The following is a 20893-nucleotide window of genomic DNA, read 5'->3' as shown; positions in this document are numbered from 1 at the left end:
GTTTTATGGGTCCCTCTTTATTAACAAAAAGATACAGTAATGTTGGTATATGGCTTATAACAGAAGGGAAGTTATCTAGGGCCAGGACTAAGGTAAAATGAAGAAGGCAGTTGCCTTGGGTGCAAATTTTAAGGCTTTCAGGGGATATCAAAAATTCAGTAATCAAGATAAATAATGCTTTATTTCATTATTTTAAAAGTCAAAATCAATATTAAAAATCCACAATGAACAAAATTTTAAATAAAGAAAAGGTCAGTATTATGATTTTTCCTTTTGTATCTGGGTCCAGTATGGCTTGTCATGGCACTGTTACTGATCTAGAATATTGCATTAAGATATTGTTGACCTTGATTACTCAGATTTTTGGTGCCCCCTTAAATTCTACCTCTGAGGCAAATGCCTTTCTCCCCTCACTGTAGTCCTGGCCCTGGTTTATCTCCACGCTGAATCATTTCAGTGTTTAGTTAAAACAGAACCATCCATTCCTGTCCACTTTAGCCAGACTCTCCACTCTAACTTTTAAGTGACATTTGTACGAATACTCTATTTTTGATATAAATATTGGGAAATACCCACATTAAAAATTTTTTTTTGAAGTGTGTTGATTTACAATGTGAGTTTCAACTGTTCAGCAGAGTGAATCAGTTATACATCCACATATATATATATGTGTGTGTATGTATATGTTTTCTTTTCAAATTCTTTTCCATTATATGTTATTACAAGAAATTGATTATAGTTCCCAAAATGCTCACATCTTGAAAATGTCAGTATGGATGTCAGGGATTCAGAGAAGTCTCAGAAAGAAGCATCATTTTGCAAATGACAGTATCACCTAAAGATTCTATTAGGTAGAAGAAGTAACAAGAATATAATTCTAGTGCCTGAGGCTCATTTATCTTTCTTCTCCACATGAACTGTGAAGAACAAGGAGTCAACAAAAAGGGAAAACGTTCAAGTAGATCAGAATCAGCCTGGCAAAACAAATGATCACGGAAGGAGATTTTTGTATAATTAAATGTCAATTTGCATTTTGAAATATTGCCTGCTGCCTCCCACTCAATTGCCAAAGTGAGATGGGGAGGAAATAGTCTTTATGCAAACCCAGAACTGACAGCATTTGTTGGGTTCTCCGTGAAGGATGAGCTGTAGATCGGAAGGATCCGAGCAGATCATTTCCCAAGGCAATAACATTTTGCAGATAAATTCTGTTGGACATTATAATTCCTCCCTATACCAAAAGCAAATGACAGTCAAAAATGAAGCTGTATAAACGTTTGAATCTTAAAAGAGGGAGGAATTTTAGAGGTCATGTAGTTCATTCTCCTCCCTTTACAGAAGAGGAATTTGATGCCCAGACAGATGAGTGGTTTCTCAAGGTCACTCAAATATCAGGTGATTGACAGAGCTGTCACTTTCTTCTGTATGATGCTTGGAGTGTTTGTTAGGTTGAGAAGCAGATGAATGGTGCAATAGGAAGTGGGACTGGTTTCCTGTTCCTTGTAGGCAAGTGGCTTAGAAGTCCTGATGTGGTGGGGAAAACATGGGGAAAATGGGAAGACATCCTTGTATAAAGGCTCAGGACCAGCTGAACACATAAGTTTTTGGCATTCCAAGAAATACTTTATTTCTTTCTTCTCCATTCTACCAGTTATTCAAATGCCAAGTTTACTGAATCAGAGTCTACGGGGTAGGGAGTAGACATACGGATTTTGAAACATACTCCCTGGGTGTTTCGATGCTGGGCTACATTAAACATAGCTGCGTTAGATTTTCATTTCTTTTTTCTTTCTTTTTGACAAATAAATCTTCATCAGTCAGTAATAACTTAGTGGGAATTAATTCAAGGCTAGGCTTGAATGTGGATGCAGAATGAAGCATAAGAGTCCTAGAAAAGCAGTTTATGAAAAGGCAAAAGAAGGGAATTCTTCAAAAGCCAATATTGCCGCTTTTCAATTTTCAGTCAGTGAAAGAGTGGAAGGAGCTTAGATCAATAATTAGAGGCCCTATGAGGAATCTCCTTTCTCTGCTCAAAATCAGACTAAGCTTTTGAATGTCCCACTTGGAGCTACTTGAGAATCTTATTTGTATGAGCCTGTTGTCACGGAACATAATACTACATTATTCTTCATCACAAAGTGGTTTCAAAACAGAAATTGGTTTTTATATTTTTTTTAACCTCAGATGTAGAAAGTCGAGTTAATCACACTCCTCAAGTCATAGCATGTTAACGTTCATCCCTGGTTCACGAGAAGCTCCTTTCATATATTTGTTTCTTTTTATTCCCATTTCCCCTCTTCTTATCTCCAAATAGGCAAACATTCTTGTGTGTTTGGCGTGAGTCCTTTTAAAATTACTCCACTATGCTGTGAACATGTTTTCTATTATAGTATATTTTATATTTTACATTCCTCAACTGGGTCACTGAAGTGAGATGAGAGAGAAAGAAGAAAGAGCTTGATAGGTGCTTCAATTCATCTTTCACCAGAGAGATGTTTGTGGAGATTATTGGATGCTGCCTTTCAGAATGCATATGCTCCTCCTGTAAGTTTACTTGGTTGCATAATACCATATGAATTTCACTTGTTGATGTGAACATCGTGCTACAAGAATTCAAAGGAGCAAATCCTGTCTAGCTCAGGTAGTTGGTCCCTACCACGCATTGCCCTAGGGTGCCAGCTGTCTATAAATCAAAAATACCTTGTACTCATTCATGTGTTTGAAAACATGAAATTGCTCTGCAGCCCAATGAAGTCACCAGTAAGTAGATAAAGTTTTGAGTGGCTAAACAAATTGTATGCCAGCTGTTCTTTTTCTGAGTCTTTTCTGAGTATAAATGAGAGTGATTTTAACTTCATAACTTTAAAATTAAGACTCTATCTAAAAATAGTTGGGGCAATGTACTTTATGAACATTTTATATAGTAAGTTTAGCAGTTACTCTTAGGGGCAGCAAATAAATTAGGTTTTCACTTTTTTTTTTCATTTTTTTCTTAGAATAGAATTAAGTCAAAGCTGGTCATTCCTTTCAGGGGGAAAGTGAGAATATAAAGACTTTAAATGTCATCAAATGTAACGTCAGAAGCAGTGGAGATATTTGGCAAAGAAACATTTTAAAAAATCAATTTTAAAAGGGCAAAAGACCATTTAAAAGAAAATCAATATGGGAAGAGCAGGTAGTCAGAAGTGGCAATAAATTAAAAGTTCAAGAAAAATCAACTTTGTTGCCATGAGACTCTTATTCTGCACATCCTTCTGGGTTATCTTTACCTGCCTTCTCTATTTCTTATCGATTCCAGTGAGCAGTGGGGTGATGACATAATGAACTTGGAGGTTCCTATTTCATTTGAAACCTGGAGAGTTGGTCTCGCCCCCTGGAACATCAGGACACTGACTTTCAACAAGACATGTTTCTCCTTTTCTCTTCTGAGCAGTTTCTGGTTTGACTCTCACAATCAAAATCTAACAATCTCACTTGCTCAGATATTTTAGTCTTTGTGGCCTGCTCTTCTTATCATTGTCTTTTATATACCTGACCTTCTTCTCGATAATTGGGTCATCTTCTGCCTGTAGTACCTTTGGGATTAATTTCTCCAGCAGGGCTTGCAGGGTCGTTTCCTGGAAGCCATATCACACCTACCAAAGGTGTCAGCTTTGAATTTTGACTTGGTGTTTTAAATTCTCGAGGGAGCCGTGGGAATTGCTATTTTCTTCTCATGTTCTCTTAAGCCTGTTAGGCTTGCTGTGTGCTTTGACCCAATTGAACACAATCCCTTGTCTAAATCTATCTTTGTTCCCTGTTAGTGGCAGTAGATTGTAATTGGGTAACTATAAGGGGGAGATAAGAACCTGCCAAAGGACCAGATAAAATTACTCAGAGAAGATAATGACTTTAAACTCAATGATGTCTCCATATTAATTATTACCTAAGTATGTGTGTGTGTGTGTGTGTGTGTGTGTACACATACAGCATCACCTTTGCAGTTATTACAGACCAAGTTTCAAAATATTATAACAGAAGAAAAGAATGAAAATCACATTACTGTCAAAAGTTATACTTTCTGATGTGAAAAAGTAATCATCAGGAAAGCTTATATTCTCTCTATTTTTGAATGCCCATAGATGTTAAAACTTTGCATCTGCTGCACAACTAATACAACTTCTTTGACTTTTGAAAGAACAAATGACAAATAATACCTAAGCTTTGTTCCAGTGAATTAATTATAGCACCATTCTTTTATATGACAGTTTTTCAAGGCTTCACAGTGATTCAACTTTTAGCTTTCAGAACAGTCATGGAGACAAACCTCTAGTATCCACATTTTGTAGCTGAAGAGAGAGAAGTTGTTGGGAAAAGCTGGATGGAGATTGTTTACTGGATGTGTATTCTGCTCCTCTAGACTCAGAGTGGCAGGGAAGCTGGGTTGCTCTGTCTTCCTGCCTGTCATAAGAGTACACTGGAATGGTCTCCAAGACAGAGCCCAGTCCCTTCCAACAAGTTGAAGAGGATGATGGCTCATCACCAAGGTCTTCAGGAAGGAATATTTCACTTGTGTAACAAGAACCTTTCTTGCTTTACCTCCTCCTCTTCCTTGGCTTTCAATGTAACCACCTAATAGTGGCCACAGCCAATCGACACAATTGTCCCATATGACCCTAACACATTAAGAGAGAGTGTATTGGTTTTTAGGCTTTTATTCGTTTTTCTTCTTCTGTGTATCATGTTTAAACCCATAATGGAAATTACAAGATTATTTTTAAAAATTAAGAACTTCTGTAACACAGGCCAGGAAAGGATTTTTCTAAGCTAAAGACAGTGATCATAAATGAAAAGGTGGATAGATTTGACAACATGAAAAATAAAAACAAGTACATTTGAAGATTGTGAACAAAATGAAAAGGTAAATTAAATGGAAAAATATTTGCAATATATGAGAGACAGAGTTAATGTGCCTAATATACAAAAATGTCTTTAAAAATCAACAAGAGAGATAAACTTCAGTTGAAAAAAGAAAATATGTTAAGATCATGAATAGGAAATTCACTAATAAAAGCTATAATACATGGTCAATATTCATATGAAGAACTGCCCAATTATGCTAGTAATCACATAAGTGCATTTGGAAACACGCTGTGCCTGTCAGATGGACTAAGAGTTTTTCAAACAGCTTCCTCAGTGTTGTTGAGGGTGAAGGGACATAAACATTTTCATACACGGCTGATAGAAGTGTAAATTGGTATAGCTTATTTAGAGGTCAAATTGGCCACATGTATCAGAAGTGGACCTGGGAACTCTACTTCCCAGACTTTATCCTAAGAGAATAATCATGGATACGCATGACACAGATAGGAAAAAACTCTTTTCCAGGAATATTTAAAATAGTCAGAAAGTGAAAAAACACTTTCTTACTACCACCCATAAGGTTCTGGGGGAAATGAAATGATTTTGGTGATCCTTGATCCCCTAGAATCTGAAAATGTTTGGAAGAAATGGCTGTGAAGGCCTCAGGGGTGCTTAAGATTCCCTGGTCTTGGCCTTGTCCTCCTGGGGGATCCTCATATCTTAGGAATGAGACTCTAATTTGGCTAAATTATCTCTGAAGGGAGAATATTTTTCTGTCATTAAGACTGATGTTAAAGATAAATATTTAATGCATAGAAAGATGTGCATAATATGTTAAGTAAAACAGCAAGATACAGATTGTGTGTACAGTAACTAGGTTTTTATAAATATGTAGTCACATTTTTAAAAACCTAGAAAAATATACTGTGAATTAAAACGCAAATCTCTGGTGGTGGGCTTGAGGGGGATTAATTTACTTTCTTTTTATGATATTTCTCAAATATTCTCTGTTGAACATATGACTTTTTAAAACATTTATTGAAGTAAATATACATCTAGAAACGTGTTATAAATGTACAGCTCGATGTATTTCTGCAAACTGACCATGCCTGTGTAACCAGCGGCCAGCTGGAAACATAGAACATTATTGGTCCATTTTGTAGTCATTAGTCTCCCCGCTTCACCACTGACCATCTCCCAAAGTGATAACTACCCTGACTTCTAACATCACTGATTAGTTTTACATGATTTTGTATTTCCAATAGATAGATGAAATCATACAATTAATAATCTTTTGATCTGGCTTCTTTTGCTCACTACTACTCTGAGATTCATCCATGTTGTTGCATGTAGTTAGTTGTAAATCATTAGTTCTTACTGCGGTATGTTATTATTCCCTTGTGGAATTAGCATATTACAATGTATTTGCCCATTTTACTGTTGATGGGCATTTATATGCTTTTTCAGTTTGGGTCTGTTATGAATAGTGCTTCTATAAACTGTGAGTATTGTACATTTGGTGAGCTTATTTGCATACTTCTGTTGGATGCATACCTAAGTGCAGAACAGCTCAGTCTTAGACTATACCTATGCCCAGCTTTCCAAAGTAGTTGTACTAATTTATACTTCACCGGCCATGTGTAAGTTTTTGGTGCTCCACTTCCTCATCAAGAACTTTGTATTTTCTTTCCTTTTCATCTTAACCATTCTGGTGGAGGTAGTGGTATTACACTGTGGCTTTAATTTGCTTCCAGTACTTCTAATGAATAATGAGATTGAGTGCCTTTCCTCATGTTCATTGGGATATTGTCTTTTGTGAATTCAAGACCTCTGTTTATTTTTCTACTGGGTTGTCTGTCTTATTGATTTGAAAGAGTTTTCATATATATTCTGGATACAAGTCATTTGTTGGATACATATATTGCAAATATAGCATCCCATTCTGTGAGTTGCCTTCTAAATCTCTTAATGGTACCTTTTGATGAAGAAACATTTTTAATTTTAATATATTCTTCTTATATTTTTTCATATTATTGTTAATACTTTTTATGTCTTTGCCAACTCCAAAGTCATGATAATGTTCTTCTATCTTTTCCTTTGAAAGCTTCATTATTTTTTCTGTACCATTTAAGATTTGCAATCCGTCTAGAATTAATATATAGTGTGAGGTGTAGGGATCGAGATTTTTTTCCAATATGGATACCAGTCAGCCCATTCCATTTATTAAAATGACTATTCTCTCATCACTACATAATCATCTATCATCTTTATAATAAATCACAAGAGTTCATTCTTTTTATGTGTATACATATCATATTCCAATGTGTATACATATCACATTTTTTAAATCCATTCATCTGTTGATGGGCACTTGGGTTGTTTCCATAACTTAGCTATTGTAAATAATGCTGCTATGAACATGAGAGTGACTATATCTTTTCAAGTTAGTGTTTTTGCTTTCTTCAAATAAATAACTAGAAGTGGACTGGCTGGATCACATGATAGTACTATTTTTAATTTTTTGAGGAATTCCATACTGTTTTCCATAGTGGCTGCACCAACTTGCATTCCCACCAACAATTCACAAGAGTTCCCCTTTTTTTCACATTCTTGCCAACATTTGCTATTTTTTGTCTTTTTAGTAGTTGCCATTCTGATAGGTGTGAGATGATACCTCTTTGTGTTTTTGACTTGCACTTCCCTGATGACTAATGATGTTGAACATCTTTTCATGTACCTGTTGACCATCTGTATCTTCTTTAGAAAAATCTCTATTCAGATCCTCTGCCTATTTTTAAATCATATTATTATTATTATTTGCTATTAAGTTGTTTAAGTCTTTTATATGTTTTGGATATTGACCCCTCATCAGATAAATGATTTGTGAATATTTTCTCACAGCCCATTGCCTTTTCATTTTGTTGATGGTTTCTTTTACTGTGCAGAAGCTTTTTAGTTTGATGTAGTCCCACTTGTTTGTTTTTTGCTGTTACTGCCTTTGCTTTTGGTGTCACACTTAAAAAATTGTCACCAAGATCTCTGTCAAGGAGCTTACCACTTTCTTCAAGGAGTTTTATGGTTTCAGACCTTACATTCAAGTCTTTATTCCATTTTGAGTTAATTTTTGTGCCTGATATGAGATAGTGGTCCAATTTTATTCTTTTCCATGTGGCTGTCCAATTTTCCCAGCATCATTTATTGAAGAGATTGTATTTTCTTTATTGTATATTCTTGCTTCCTTTGTCATAAATTAATTGACTATATATCCATGGCTTTATTTTTGAGCTCTCTATTCTATTCCATTGATCTATGTGTTTGTTTTTATGACAATACAATTCTGTTTTGATTATTATAGATTTGTAATATAGTTTTAAATCAGGGAGTGTGATGCCTCCAGCTTTATTCTTGTTTCTCAATATTGATTTGGCTATTTGGGGTCCCTTGTGGTTCCAAACAAATTTTAAAATTATTTGTTCTATTTCTGTGAAAAATACCATTGGCATTTTGAAGGAGATTGCATTGAATCTATAGATTGCTTTGGGTTGTATAGACATCTTGACAGTGTTAATTCTTTCAATCCATGAGCATGGAATAACTTTTAATTTATATATGTCTTCAATATATTAATGAAATTTCTCTCATCAGTGTCATACTTTTCAGGGTACAGTTCTTTTGCCTCCTTAGTTAAATTTATTCTTAGGTATTTTATTCCTTTTGATGCGCTTGAAAATGGGATTGTTTTCTTAATTTCTCTTTCTGATAGTTTTTTTATTAGTGTATAAAAATGCAGAGATTCTATATATTGATTTTGTATCCTGCACCTTTCTGAATTTATTTGTTCCAATAGTTTTTTGGTAGAGTCTTTAGGATTTCCTATATATAGTATCATGTCATCTACAAAAAGATGGTTTTATTTCTTCATTTCCAATTTGGATTCCTTTTATATCTTTTTCTTACCTAATTACTCTGGCTAGCACTTCCAATACTATGTTGAATAAAAGTGGTAAAAGTGGGCATCTTTGTTTTGTTCCTGATCTCAGAGGAAAAGCTTTCAGCTTTTCACTATTGAATATGATGTTAGCTGTGAGCTTGTCATATATGGACTTTATTGTGTTGTTGTACATTCCCTCTATACCTACTTTGTTGAGAGTTTTTTTCATAATTGAATATTTAGTTTTATCAAATGCTTTTTCTGTGTCTATTAAGATAATTATATTATTTTTTTATCCTTCATTTTGTTAATATGGTATATCATGTTGATTGATTTGCAGATGTTAAACCATACTTACATCCCTGGAATAAATCCCACTTGCTCATAGTGTATAATCTTTTTAATGTGTTGTTGAATTCAGTTTGCTAATATTTTATTGAAGATTTCTGCATCTATGTTCATCAAGGATATTGGCCTGTAATTTTCTTTTTTTGTAGTGTCTTTTTTTGGGTTTGGTATCAGGGTAATACTGGCCTCATAAGATGAGTTTGGAAGTATTCCCTTCTCTTCTGTTTTCTGGAAGAGTTTGATAAGGACTGGTATTAATTCTTCTTTGAATGTTTGGGTGAATTCACTAGTTGAAGCCATCTGGTCCTGGACTTTTGTTTGTAGGGAGTTTTTAAATTACTGATTTAATCTTCTTATGAGTAATCAATCTGTTCAGGTTTTCTATTTCTTCATGATTCAGTCTGGTAAGATTGTATGTTTGGAATTTATCCATTTCTTCTAGGTTGTCTAACTTATTGGTATATAATTGTTGATAGTAATCTCTTATGATTCTTTGTATTTCTGTAGTATCAGATGTAACATTTCTTTCTTTTCTGATTTTATTTGTTTGTGTTCCATGCCTCTCTCTCTCTCTCTCTTTTTTTTTTTCCTGGTGAGTCTAGCTAAAGTTTTGTCAATTTTATTTATCTTTTTAAAGAACCAGCTCTGGTTTCATTGATATTTTCTATTGTCTTTCTAGCCTCTATTTTATTTATTTCTGCTCTTGTCTTTGATGTTGCCTTCTTTGTAGTATTTTTGGCCTTCATTTTTTCTTCTTTCTTATAGTGTTTGTTTTAAAGTCTATTTTGTCTGATATAGGTATTGCTACCCCAGCTTCTCAGTTTCTATCTGTGCAGAATATCTTTTTTTCCCATCCCTGCACTTTCAGTCTGTATATGTCATCTGAAGTGAGTCTCTTGTAGGCAGCATGTAGATGGGTCTTTTCTTTTCTTTAATCCATTTAGCCATTCTATGTCTTTGAGTTTCAGAATTTAGTCCATTGACCTTTAAAGTAACTATTGATAGATATGTACTTATTGCCATTTTGTTAATTGTTTTCTGGCTGTTTTGTAGTCTTCTGTTCCTTTTTTCTTCTCTTGCTCTCTCCTTTGATGTTTGGTGACTGTTTTTAGAGGTATGCTAAGATTTCTTTCAGTTTGGTTATTATATTCTTTAGTTCTGTGAATACTGTTTGGGACTTCCTTATATTTTCTGTCTCTTTGTTAAAGTTCTCACTCTGTCCATTCAGTGAGCCTCTTTATGATCAATACTTTGAGTTCTTGATCAGGAAAATTACTTATATCTCTTTCATTAAGCATTTTTCTCCCCTGAGGTTTATTTTATTCCCGAGAGCACCTCTGTAGCCTCTAGATGTGAGCCGCGCCAAAACTTATGCCTGCCTCTAAGGCTTAAGCTCTGGGTCTAGCAGGTAAGTCTCTTTCATGGAAAGGCTGGTAATGTGTTTCAGTCTGTTGTCTGTTCAGTGCCCTGGAGGTGGTAGCCTGTAAAGAACTGTCTCTCCAATTGTTACAGTCCCATGGGACCAGGGAACACAAGCTCCCCTGTTGCCTAAAGGGAGATCATGGGGTATCTGTTGAGCAACAACGGCAAAACCCAGGGCACTAGATGTAAAAGTGGGGTACCAGACACATATAGGAGCTCCCTTCTGAGAGACGGTGCACAGGAGCACAGCAGAGGGAGGGGCAAAGATAGTTCCTGCCCTCCTAGGTCTCAGGAAAGGTTTGCATGCAGCCCTGAGACGTATGTTTAATTAGAAGCCTGCCCCTCAGGCTGCAGCTGTGATGATACGCTAACAGGCTTCTTTCCAGAGAGACTGGGCTCCTGGGTCTGTTGCCTCTTGCTGTGCCTGAAGGTGCTAGCTATTTAAGAACTCTTTCTCCATTGGTTACAGTCTTGGGGGACCCACAAGCATAAACCTGCTGGCCATCAGAGCCAGGCAATGTAAAGGAATTCCCTGGCAGTATCCACAAAAATCAGGCCCCCAGAGAAGGGAATAAACTCCGTTCTGTAAGATACCAGTGAGCTGGGGTGAGGCAAAGAGAGAGCACAAAGACTGCGTTCACCAGCCTGTTCTCTGAGAGGCCCATCTTAGGCTTCTATAAATGTGCCAAACCAGATGACTGCTCCTTGGGCCAAAGTTCCTAGACAGGCAAATAGGCCTCTTTCTCAGAAAAACTAGGGAGTGTGTTTCTGTCTGCTGTCTGCACAGTGCCCTGGGAGTAATTGGCTGCCAAGAACGCTCTTCAATTGTTACAGACCCATGAGGACCCAGGAACGCAAACTCGCCTTGGCCTCCAGAAACGAGTCCCTTGGGTGGCAGCTGCAAATACCATGTTACCAGACATACAAACTTGGTCACCAGATGTGTATGGAAGTTTTCCCCCTGGGAGATACTGGTGCTTTGAAGTGCAGCAGGGGCAGAGCTCTAAGATGGTACCCACTGGCTGGAACAAGGCTGAGGGGGAGTGCAAAGGTGGCACTCACTGAAGAAAGAAAAAAGATAAGGAGAAGAAAAAGAACAGGAAAAAAAGAAGAAAAATAGAAAAGGGGAATAAAAAGGAAAAAAAAAAAAAAAGGATGGCATCTGCTGGCTTCAGCATGGCAGAGAGAGGCCACCAGCCTCCACCCCAGGAGTATCTCAGCAGGCCTCTGCCCTTTAGGCCAGCACTTTAAAATTAGAAAATGAATCTCTTTCTCCTTAAGTCTAAGCACTTTTCAAAGGGCTGCTTCTGTGCTGAGCTCTAGGGCGGTGAATCTGGGGCGCTGTTTAATAGATGTTCCTTAGTTTGCCACAGCCCTGCAGGTTTCCTCAGTGCGAGCCCTGTTGGTCTTCAAAGCCACATGTTTTGGGGGCTTGTCTCTCAACTGCTAGTGTTAAAAGTTGTGGTGCCTGATGTGGGGTATGAATCCTTCACTCCTGAGGAAGAAGCTCTGGGTCCTGAGTTCACCCCTGATTGAGGGTTGCTGCACCAGGGGTGGGTTTATGACGAGATTGTGTCTCCGCCTTTCCTACCTGCTTTGATGGGGTTTCCCTCTTGTTTGCCCAATGTGAAGGGGTTGCTCTGCCACTTTTAAGTTGTTTTCAGAGGAAATTGTTTCATTTGTAGCTGTCGATTCAGTTTGTCTGTGACCTTGCTGTTGCCGCCTTGAACCAGGACACCCAGATATTTTTAATACTGTTTAGAACCATGGAGTCATTCTTGACACCACTCCTCCCTCTCTCCTCAGTCCCATTTAATCCATTGCCAAGTCCTGTTGATTTTTCTTCTCAAGATTTTTGAATCTACCCACTTTTCCCCTCTGCTGTCACCATCACCATCACCATGCAGGCCCAGCCATTGACCATTTTCTCTTGCTTGGATAACTATAATAGTTTCAGAATCTATCCATATCATGTGGCAACGTCTCTACTGTGCTCCACATCTTTTATTCCCTCTGAAGGCCAAGTGATCTTCTCACAAGTCAGATCTGATCATACCAGTCGTCTAGTTTAACACGCTTCTGCACCTTCCCTAGATACCTCAGCTTGGCCTGCAAGGACCCTCATTACCTGGCCCCTGCTTAGTTCTCCAGCTTTGTCTTACATTTCATTCCCCCTTGCCCTGTCTGCTCTAGGTGGACTGGGCTGCTTTCAGTTTTTCACACCTGCTATCCTTCCTCCTGCTTCTGGACCTTTGCATATGCAATCTCCTTTGCCTGGAACATTCCTCCATTTACTTCAATGCATCCTTTAGTTCTTATATCACTAAATGATATTTAGTTCAAACATCAGTTCCTCTCAGAATGTAGGGACCAAGGCAGCCCCCCCCAGTAAAGATGTTCACAGAGCTGTTTCTCTTCTTTAAAACACTTGGCTATAGTTACATTTCATTCTTACCAGAGATGGGGACAAATTGATTTCTTATTAATCAAATTGCAGGTAAATATGATCAATCTGACAGCTCAGCCCTAATATATTTATATATTTGAACTCTTAGCAAGTGTCTGTTGTCTAACCAGAGTTCTGTGAAAACAATATGTGCAATTCAAAAGGCTAGAAATAAATAAAAACGTAGTTAACTTCGACCGGTAGGAATGTGGAGGATTTCCCCCCAGTTTTTTTCTGCTGTTTGTATTTTCCCAAACTTCTAGAATGATACAAATTACTTTCAAATGAGTAAAAAAAAATGCAATAAATGTAAAAACATGTCTGTGGCATATATAGAGATTATGATTAGAAATAAAACTAAACTATGTAACGTGGTCTCTTTAGTTGTACTCTAACTATACTTTCCCACGTGGCAAAAGCCAGAACATAACGTTCTTGTTTGTAAGCTTTTTAAGATGACCTGAGAGTTCAGTGAACTGAGAGTGTTACTTCCTTGGTGCACAGAGCTGACTTCTGTGGGACAGTCTATGAGTTGCCTGTGTTCCCTTCCACGCCAGTCACGGAAGGTGGTTTGGCAGGAATCTCAAGGAGCCGGGAGAGCTCCTTCCGGCTTCACACACAGACTCAGCTGTTGAGCTGCTGGATTGGCTCCAGGGCCTCCTCAGAGAAGAGTTCAAGGTCGCATCCCTGACCTGGCACTGCCATGGGAGGACTGGGGCTGCAGTGTCTTCGGGATTTGAAGTTCCCTCTCCCATGCTCTGCTGCTGTCTCAGGCAGGGCAGAAGGTGAATGGAATCTGGGCTTCCTCATTGCGAAGACTGTGGCCCAGTCCATAATAATTTCTCTTGCTGTGGCTCGAGGTGTTCCATATGTACCTTTTGGTGCATTTAATTATTCTCTCCTTGGTAATTTAATTATTATCTGCTTGGTAATAATTTTGAGGTAGCAAGCTGGCCTTTTGCTTTTGTTTCAGCCTCAGAAGATGAGAAGAGTTTCCAAGTAGGATCTTTTTCTAGAAGCATTCATGCCCTAGTAGAATTAAATAAATAAAAACTAAATACAGAACTTAAAGTTTATTTGTTTAATATCATGAAAGCTACTACACCACATATTGCTACAAAGATTAGAATTATGATATGATCTGATTTCTGTCTTACTGTTAAACTTATTGCTTATCTGATTATGAATATTTTTACCTCAAAATAAGTATATGTCCTCTCTATAGCTGTACAGCTAGTACTGGATTTAGTTGTCAATCAATTTCCCTATTTAACTGATTGACAACTTTTATTAATTGTTTCTTATATAAGATTAACAGTCTCATAATTAACATTAATCACTGCAACATTTTATTCTTGCGATAAGAAACATGCATTTTTACTTTTACTGATAGACTATCAATGTACTAAGCATATAAAGATATTTTCAATTCTAGTTTTATCCAAAATGAGCATATATGTTTGAAATTCATATTCTGGCACTAAGAATACATTCTACGTTCTCATTATTGACACTGTTATACTGTATGTGTATAATGGTAACTTGGACCATTCAGAAGATCAAGGATGCCAGAAAAGACACTGATCTACGTAGACATTCAACCATTGGGTCTTCTGAAGGCCAAGGCCAAATTAACTAGCAGCTTTTGGTTGAAGCTGTACTTCAGCTGAATTAACTATAGCAACGATTTCATTTTACCAAAGGTTTATGGTGCATCTTCTAAGTGTTCTGCATCTAGTTGGCTTAGGGTCTACAATATTGAATGAGAATAAAATAACCTTGTTTTATTTACATTTAGATCACTCAAATGCCCCAGCCTATTCACCTTTCATATTAGCTCATTCAGAATAGTTCAAATCTCTACCCTACTTGATGTAAGAATTCCAATATTTTAACCAGCTTGTGTTTCTTATGTGCCTTTCTGAATTCCTGAGATATCCCAACCCAGTTGCTATTCAACATCGTAAGCAGCTGCCTGGTTCTGGGACATGGCATCATTCTTCTGCTGGCCACCAAAATCCTTGAGTCCCATGCCGCTGCTCTCCCATGGATGGCTTTGACCCCAGGTGCCATTCTAGACCCTCATACAAGTCCCCACAGTAATAGGAAGATCAGCTGTGATGTTTGCATCATTTCACTGATGGCTTCAGGATTAAAAAAAAAAGGAAAAAAAGAAATACAAGTCAAGAAATTCACACTTGTTCCCAGATATAGAGGTCCTCTGAGGTCACAGACCAATGCCCTGCATGGACATTCTCTATTGTTCAGCCTTCTCTGCTTAGTCTCAGGCCTCTCTCTATGTGCCAGGACTCAGTTTACCTCCACACAAAGGGAATGCCTGGAACAAGTCTCTCATACCTGCATACAGAGCCCCTGTCCCCCAGGCCCAAGACAGTCACAGGCTCATCCTTCTCTGTGTCTACTTCCTGCCCCTGTCAATCTGGCAGTAAGACTCACAGTGGAAAAATATATTCCTTTTGGGGTAATCCTACACCCATCCAAAGAGGTGTGGCCTTTCCCTAAAATAACTCAGAACAAAATCAGTACTTTCCCCAAAGATGAGTTTATCCATCTGAAATGACCCCAAAATGTGGGGCTTGGACAGAATAGTGCAGTTTGAGCTTCAGCAGTCCCGGACAGTTCTTCTTTCTAAAATGTGTTTACAATCTTCTTGTGGCTTCCGGTCTTTACCTCTGAATGAGCTTCCTTTTATTTAAATTTATTATAAAAGACAACTGGATAATTATGCAGGTCAAGGCCAGTTTTAGAGTAAGTTGTTAAGTACAAAATTTCCTGATGCGTTGCATCTTGGTCATTGAAAAATCACTCCTTTTAGATAGTCACTAACTATCCCATCTTGTCTTTTCCCCCAAAGCAGCAACTCAAGGACCAACTTTCTTATTCTATGAACTGCACCAAAATATCTTATTCTCTTATGAATGTTAAATGCCTGGCTATCTAACCTGACAAAATAATACAAAAAAGTGTAGAACAGTTGGTCTGGTGTCTTGACTTCTCTTACCTACAGAGAAGCCTGCATGGCTCTCCAAAGCAGGATCCTGCCCACTGCTGTGTTTAAAATTGGATATTTCTGAAGGTCCTTCTGCCCTATGCAAGTGAAACATGTAATTTAAGATCCCCTTAGCCAGAAAGTTGACATTATAAGTGTTATCATCACAACATATATTATAAGCCTAGAAATTATATCATCTCAGGCCAAAAGTGGATGTTGGGACTGATATCTTGCTTCTGTGCCACTTCTAGGTCCTTTTCCCAAGACCTCTGGAACTAAATATATTCTGGTTGCAAGTGGCTGTTAACAGGAGCTGAACTTATTTTTCCCCTAAGAGGGGAGGACGTGTGGTGAAGCCAGCACTAGGACTAATAAATTGGGACTTGGTAGACAGAACGTACACTCCACCTCCAGGCATTTCTACCTCCCTAAAGTGGCCCCACGAATGTGGTGCTGGAGGTTTGGGGAATTGTCTGTAAGTGAGAGTAACTCCTACTTCTAGGACAAATGTCAATCAGAAAAGCACAGATAAGCTGGCTTTATCTCTTGTAAGAGGTAATACAAAGAAGTCATTTTTTAGATTTCAAATTTAAAATGGAGCGTCGTGATTGATGAATTTCCTGTTTCTGTGAAATACCATGTGTTAATTAGCAACATGGGCAAGTCCACCCACTTCCACAGAAGGTAAATTTCCAGAGGAAAGTGTCATCCATCCTCAGCTGAGTCAACAATCTTAGCTGCTTGAGCTGAAATGTAACACTTAGATTTCAATGATTCAGTGAGATGATGCCTGACCTCGCTTTCTTTGCAAGGCTAAAATTTACTGGTTTTCCTTATGTTTTACAATGGATTAGATTTCTAGGCAAGGCATACTATATTAAAGATGAGCTTATTTTAAAAATTATGTATCTTTTGTATCATTTAGTTCAGTAATTCTTAAGATAAATTTTAGTATTTTAAGAGAGGATGCAACGTAGTATGTTTGAACATAATTTTTCTATGGCACTAGTATTTTCTAAAGTTTTATGAGAAAAAAATGGCTTTGTGACAGCATGGTATTTTGGATTTAGGGAATACAGCAAAAATGTTGATATATGTGCAGTTCAAATCACATTTCAATTATAACAGTTATTTTCTACAACTCAGCTATAGGAATTGCTTACACCTGATTTATGCATAGTCTGAAAAGATTTTTAAGGAAGAAAACAGCCTTTGTGGAGAGCTGAAAGGAATAGATTCATTTGGAAAATTTTGTGGAAGAGAGTTCCTTAAATTGGTAGTATCTGGGTAAAGTGTTTATGGAACAAATAGGTTTAATGTATCAAAATTAGCAATTTCCTAACAACTCTCTGAAGGTTGGGATTTAACCTATGGTATAATGTATAATGGCACTTTGCAATAGGGTGTGTGGGTGTGAATGAGTTCTTGACACTCCATATACATAGAATCAATATCTTTATGGTCATACCCTTTACTCTGACTTATTTTCTGAATTTTAAACATTTGACTCCAAACTCCATATATGGACTAGTCTTTCGTTGCTTCTTCCCTTCCATAGAGAGCTCCAAGCCAACTGGGATCAACAAAACTTCTCAAAGCCAGTGTCTTTGCATTTTCCCCCACAGGCAGAATCCCTCACAAGCTGCAATCCTTTCTTTATCTGAACTCTTCATCCGTCATAGCACAGTACTGTCCACCTCAGCCAAATCTTTTTTATGCATACCCCTTTTCCCTTAGTTTTTGCCCAGTTATTCTCTGAACATTGTTCCTCTTTCTTCTATGAGAGTATCTTTTTCTTTGTTCCAGCTGAGTAGTGAAAGCATCGTAATAATCACACTGGTAAGTATAAAAATGCTGGTAAATACTGGCATTAGCTAAAATGAAAAAATTAAATATATTAAAACTAGAACTGGGCAAAATAAAAAGCCAAGGCCATCTTCATTATCCAAGATTCTTCAGGTACTGAAAAGACTCCTTTAAAATCTTTACTTAGGTTATAATTTATCACTATACCCTTACCTAAATAAATGAAAATCAGCACTTAAAAATAAACAAAATTGTATCTCTGTTTTATTCTTTTTCGACTTTTTAATTGCTAGATTGCCATAAATTGTATTTCTGCTATTTTTGTATTTCAGATGTTCTGCATTTCAGCTTCATCAAAGATTAAATTGATGTTTATGGGCTAAACCGGACACCTAAAAATAATTTGTTTCACTACATCTATAAAAAAATATGTTCAAGTTCACACTGGCTGACTTATAAAGGGGCTTTTGGAATACAACCCAATGTAAGTTGTAGACATAATGTGTTTTAATCTTTGTTATTCACCTCCTCCCCAAGTTAGGGCATGTGTCTGTGGGCAGGTGTGCAGGTGTGTAGGTGTGTGTTTATTACATATGCCTTTGTGTCTACAAATACCCTTTTGCACAGTATGGATTTGTAGCATCATTTATTCCTTCCTTCCTCCAATAGATACTTGAGTGTCTGTTATATAAAAGGTGTAGTTTCAGGCCTAAGGGATCTCCAGCAATGAGGTTACTGTCCTCACAGAGCTCACACTCTGTTGGGGAAACAGACATAAACCAAATAATAGCAAAAGTATGTATGAAGTGCATGCTTTGATAGGTGTTCTGAAGGGAGGTCACACAGCACCATGTGAGCAGGTGAACCGGGATCTGCCTCATCCCCAGGGTCACACAGGTTTCCCAGAGTGGGTGATGCTCCGGCTGAGATGTCAGGGGTGAGCCAGAGTTCAAAGGGCAAAAGAGTTGAGAGGAGGGGCAAGAATGGAATAGAAACTGCTCCAGACAGAGGGAACACATGTTCAAAGACTGTATATGCTCAGTTGAGTACTTTTGATAACTTTTTCTGAGAGTGAGCACTGAGTAGCTGGAAGATTTTAGATGAAACCCTACCATGAAAATTAGTTATAATCACACTAGAAAATAAGGCATATATTTCACAAGCACTTGTACTTTTTTTTTTCAGGTATGAAGTACTCCTTCAGCCCTGACAACTACTCTGAAGATGGAATTATGAATATGGCAACTTTTCTACGGGGCTTTGAAGAAAAGGGGATAAAGAGTGACAGGCCTGAGGACCAGCTGAGTAAAGAGAAAAAGAAGATTCTGTTCTCCTTCTGTGAGGTGTGCAACATCCAGCTAAACTCGGCAGCCCAGGCCCAAGTCCATTACAACGGCAAATCCCACCGCAAACGCGTCAAGCAGCTGAGTGATGGGCAGCCCCCGCCGCCCGCCCAGGGCCCAGGGCCACTGCTGGCCAGCCCCAGCCCCAGCGCCAGCGCCAGCGCCAGCGCCAGCACAGGTAGGCAGGAGGGCCTGGGGCCCATTTACTGCTGGGAGAAAATGCTTCTGTTCTAGACAATGAAAGATTTAGAGCAAGACCTGTCTTTCACCTTAAAAACCACCACTACAATCATATGCATTCCTTTCCCTGTAGGCGAAATCCAAGAGCTGTTACTTCTCCAGATATTTTTTTATTATTATTATTAGCATATATTTTATTAGACACACATATAGAGAAACGCAAAATTTGTATACGGGACCATAGACTTGGTCCTGTGTCTCCTTAGTGTGTGAACATCTCCCAACATATTTTGAGATGTGTTTAAAATGGATCTGTGACGTCAGTTTTTTCCTCCTCTCTGCAAAACGAGGCTCTCTTCGGTTTCCTTCATCTGCTTTCTGTTGAGTAGCGTACTATTAGACAGTATATAAAAAGCGCCGGCTTTATTTATAACATCCCCAGATGCAGGAGAGGAGCATTAATCTTGTGTGCTGGACTTGTTACATTCTTTTAGGGAGTTGGCAGCAGCAGGCAGTGGTGCTCTAACAATAGGAACAGGCGTTGCCAAAACCAACAGCTTACTTACCTCTGAGCTCCAGCACCCCCAGCACTTGCCCTGCCTCTTGCCTCTCACCCTCCCCTGTGGGTGGGGTAGAGGCAGAAGCTTAGGAATTTTCTCATTCTTCCATCTGTGGGGAATTCTAAATAGTGTTAGGAACCCTTTATCTTATCCTGGGCACCACTTCCTCCTCTGTGTTGCTGGCCACTGGGTACTGTCCCTGTGACACAACTAAAGAAAAATGTGAAATGCACCACTGCAAAAAGGAGGCCTCCTCCCCAGGTTTACATGGGAGGCCAGGATAAGTCTCCACTTAAATGTGGTGGGAAAGCTCCAAATTCCTCTCTGGCAAGTGTTTGCTTTGGTGAGGAGGTTTCAACTTGAGGTGAGATGACGTGGTGCAGCCCTTTGTTGGAATGTCACTCGCTGCCGTTACATAGTTTTTGGTTTTGCAAAGTTTTTCCACGATCCTTATTAAGCGCCGGTAAAAATTGCTTGTGCGTGTTTTCTGTAAATAAATAACTTTTATATTTCAAGCTAAACCTAGCTACTTTTTAACCAGTATATGGTTTCATTTCATTATTTTCCTCAATCAACACTTATGTTGTGGAAGAACTTAAAGGAACTTAAAGGATATAAGATACACGGTTATTATAGTAGTGAAAAATTACTTTTCTATTTTGTATTTACTTATTATGGTGATAATTGTTATAACTATTCACAGATGCATTAATGTATCTCTATTTATATATTAAAAATATAATTGGTGTAGGATTAAAAACTCATGACTGTCTTATATTCAAATCAGAGAGCAAATAGCCCCGAGTAAAGGTTTGAATTAACTCTGTTAGAATCCAAATATCTATGCTTAAATTGAGGTTGACCTGTGGTTTCTAATAAGAGGTAATAGTAGTAGCTAACATTAACTGAACATTTTCTGTGGGGCATATTCTGGTCCTAAGAGCTTTATGGGAATTTTCTCGTTTAATCTTCTCATGAGCCGTGAGGTAGTTTCTATGATTA

General features: G+C 37.9%; 1 protein-coding gene across 1 annotated transcript in view; it reads left to right on the top strand.

Moving 5' to 3' along the window:
* ZNF385B (zinc finger protein 385B) overlaps positions 1-20893 on the top strand; it is a 340422-nt gene that overhangs the window by 40100 nt on the left and 279429 nt on the right. Inside the window, exons 2-3 of the mRNA XM_064484945.1 lie at positions 18141-18292; positions 18994-19329. Of these exons, the coding sequence (XP_064341015.1) occupies positions 18996-19329 (334 nt within the window). The 5' untranslated portion in view covers positions 18141-18292; positions 18994-18995. The remainder of the gene's footprint in view (positions 1-18140; positions 18293-18993; positions 19330-20893) is intronic.

The sequence above is a fragment of the Camelus dromedarius genome, chromosome 4 (assembly GCF_036321535.1).
Source record: "Camelus dromedarius isolate mCamDro1 chromosome 4, mCamDro1.pat, whole genome shotgun sequence".
Classification (NCBI taxonomy): domain Eukaryota; kingdom Metazoa; phylum Chordata; class Mammalia; order Artiodactyla; family Camelidae; genus Camelus; species Camelus dromedarius.
This window is presented reverse-complemented; position numbering and strand designations above follow the sequence as displayed.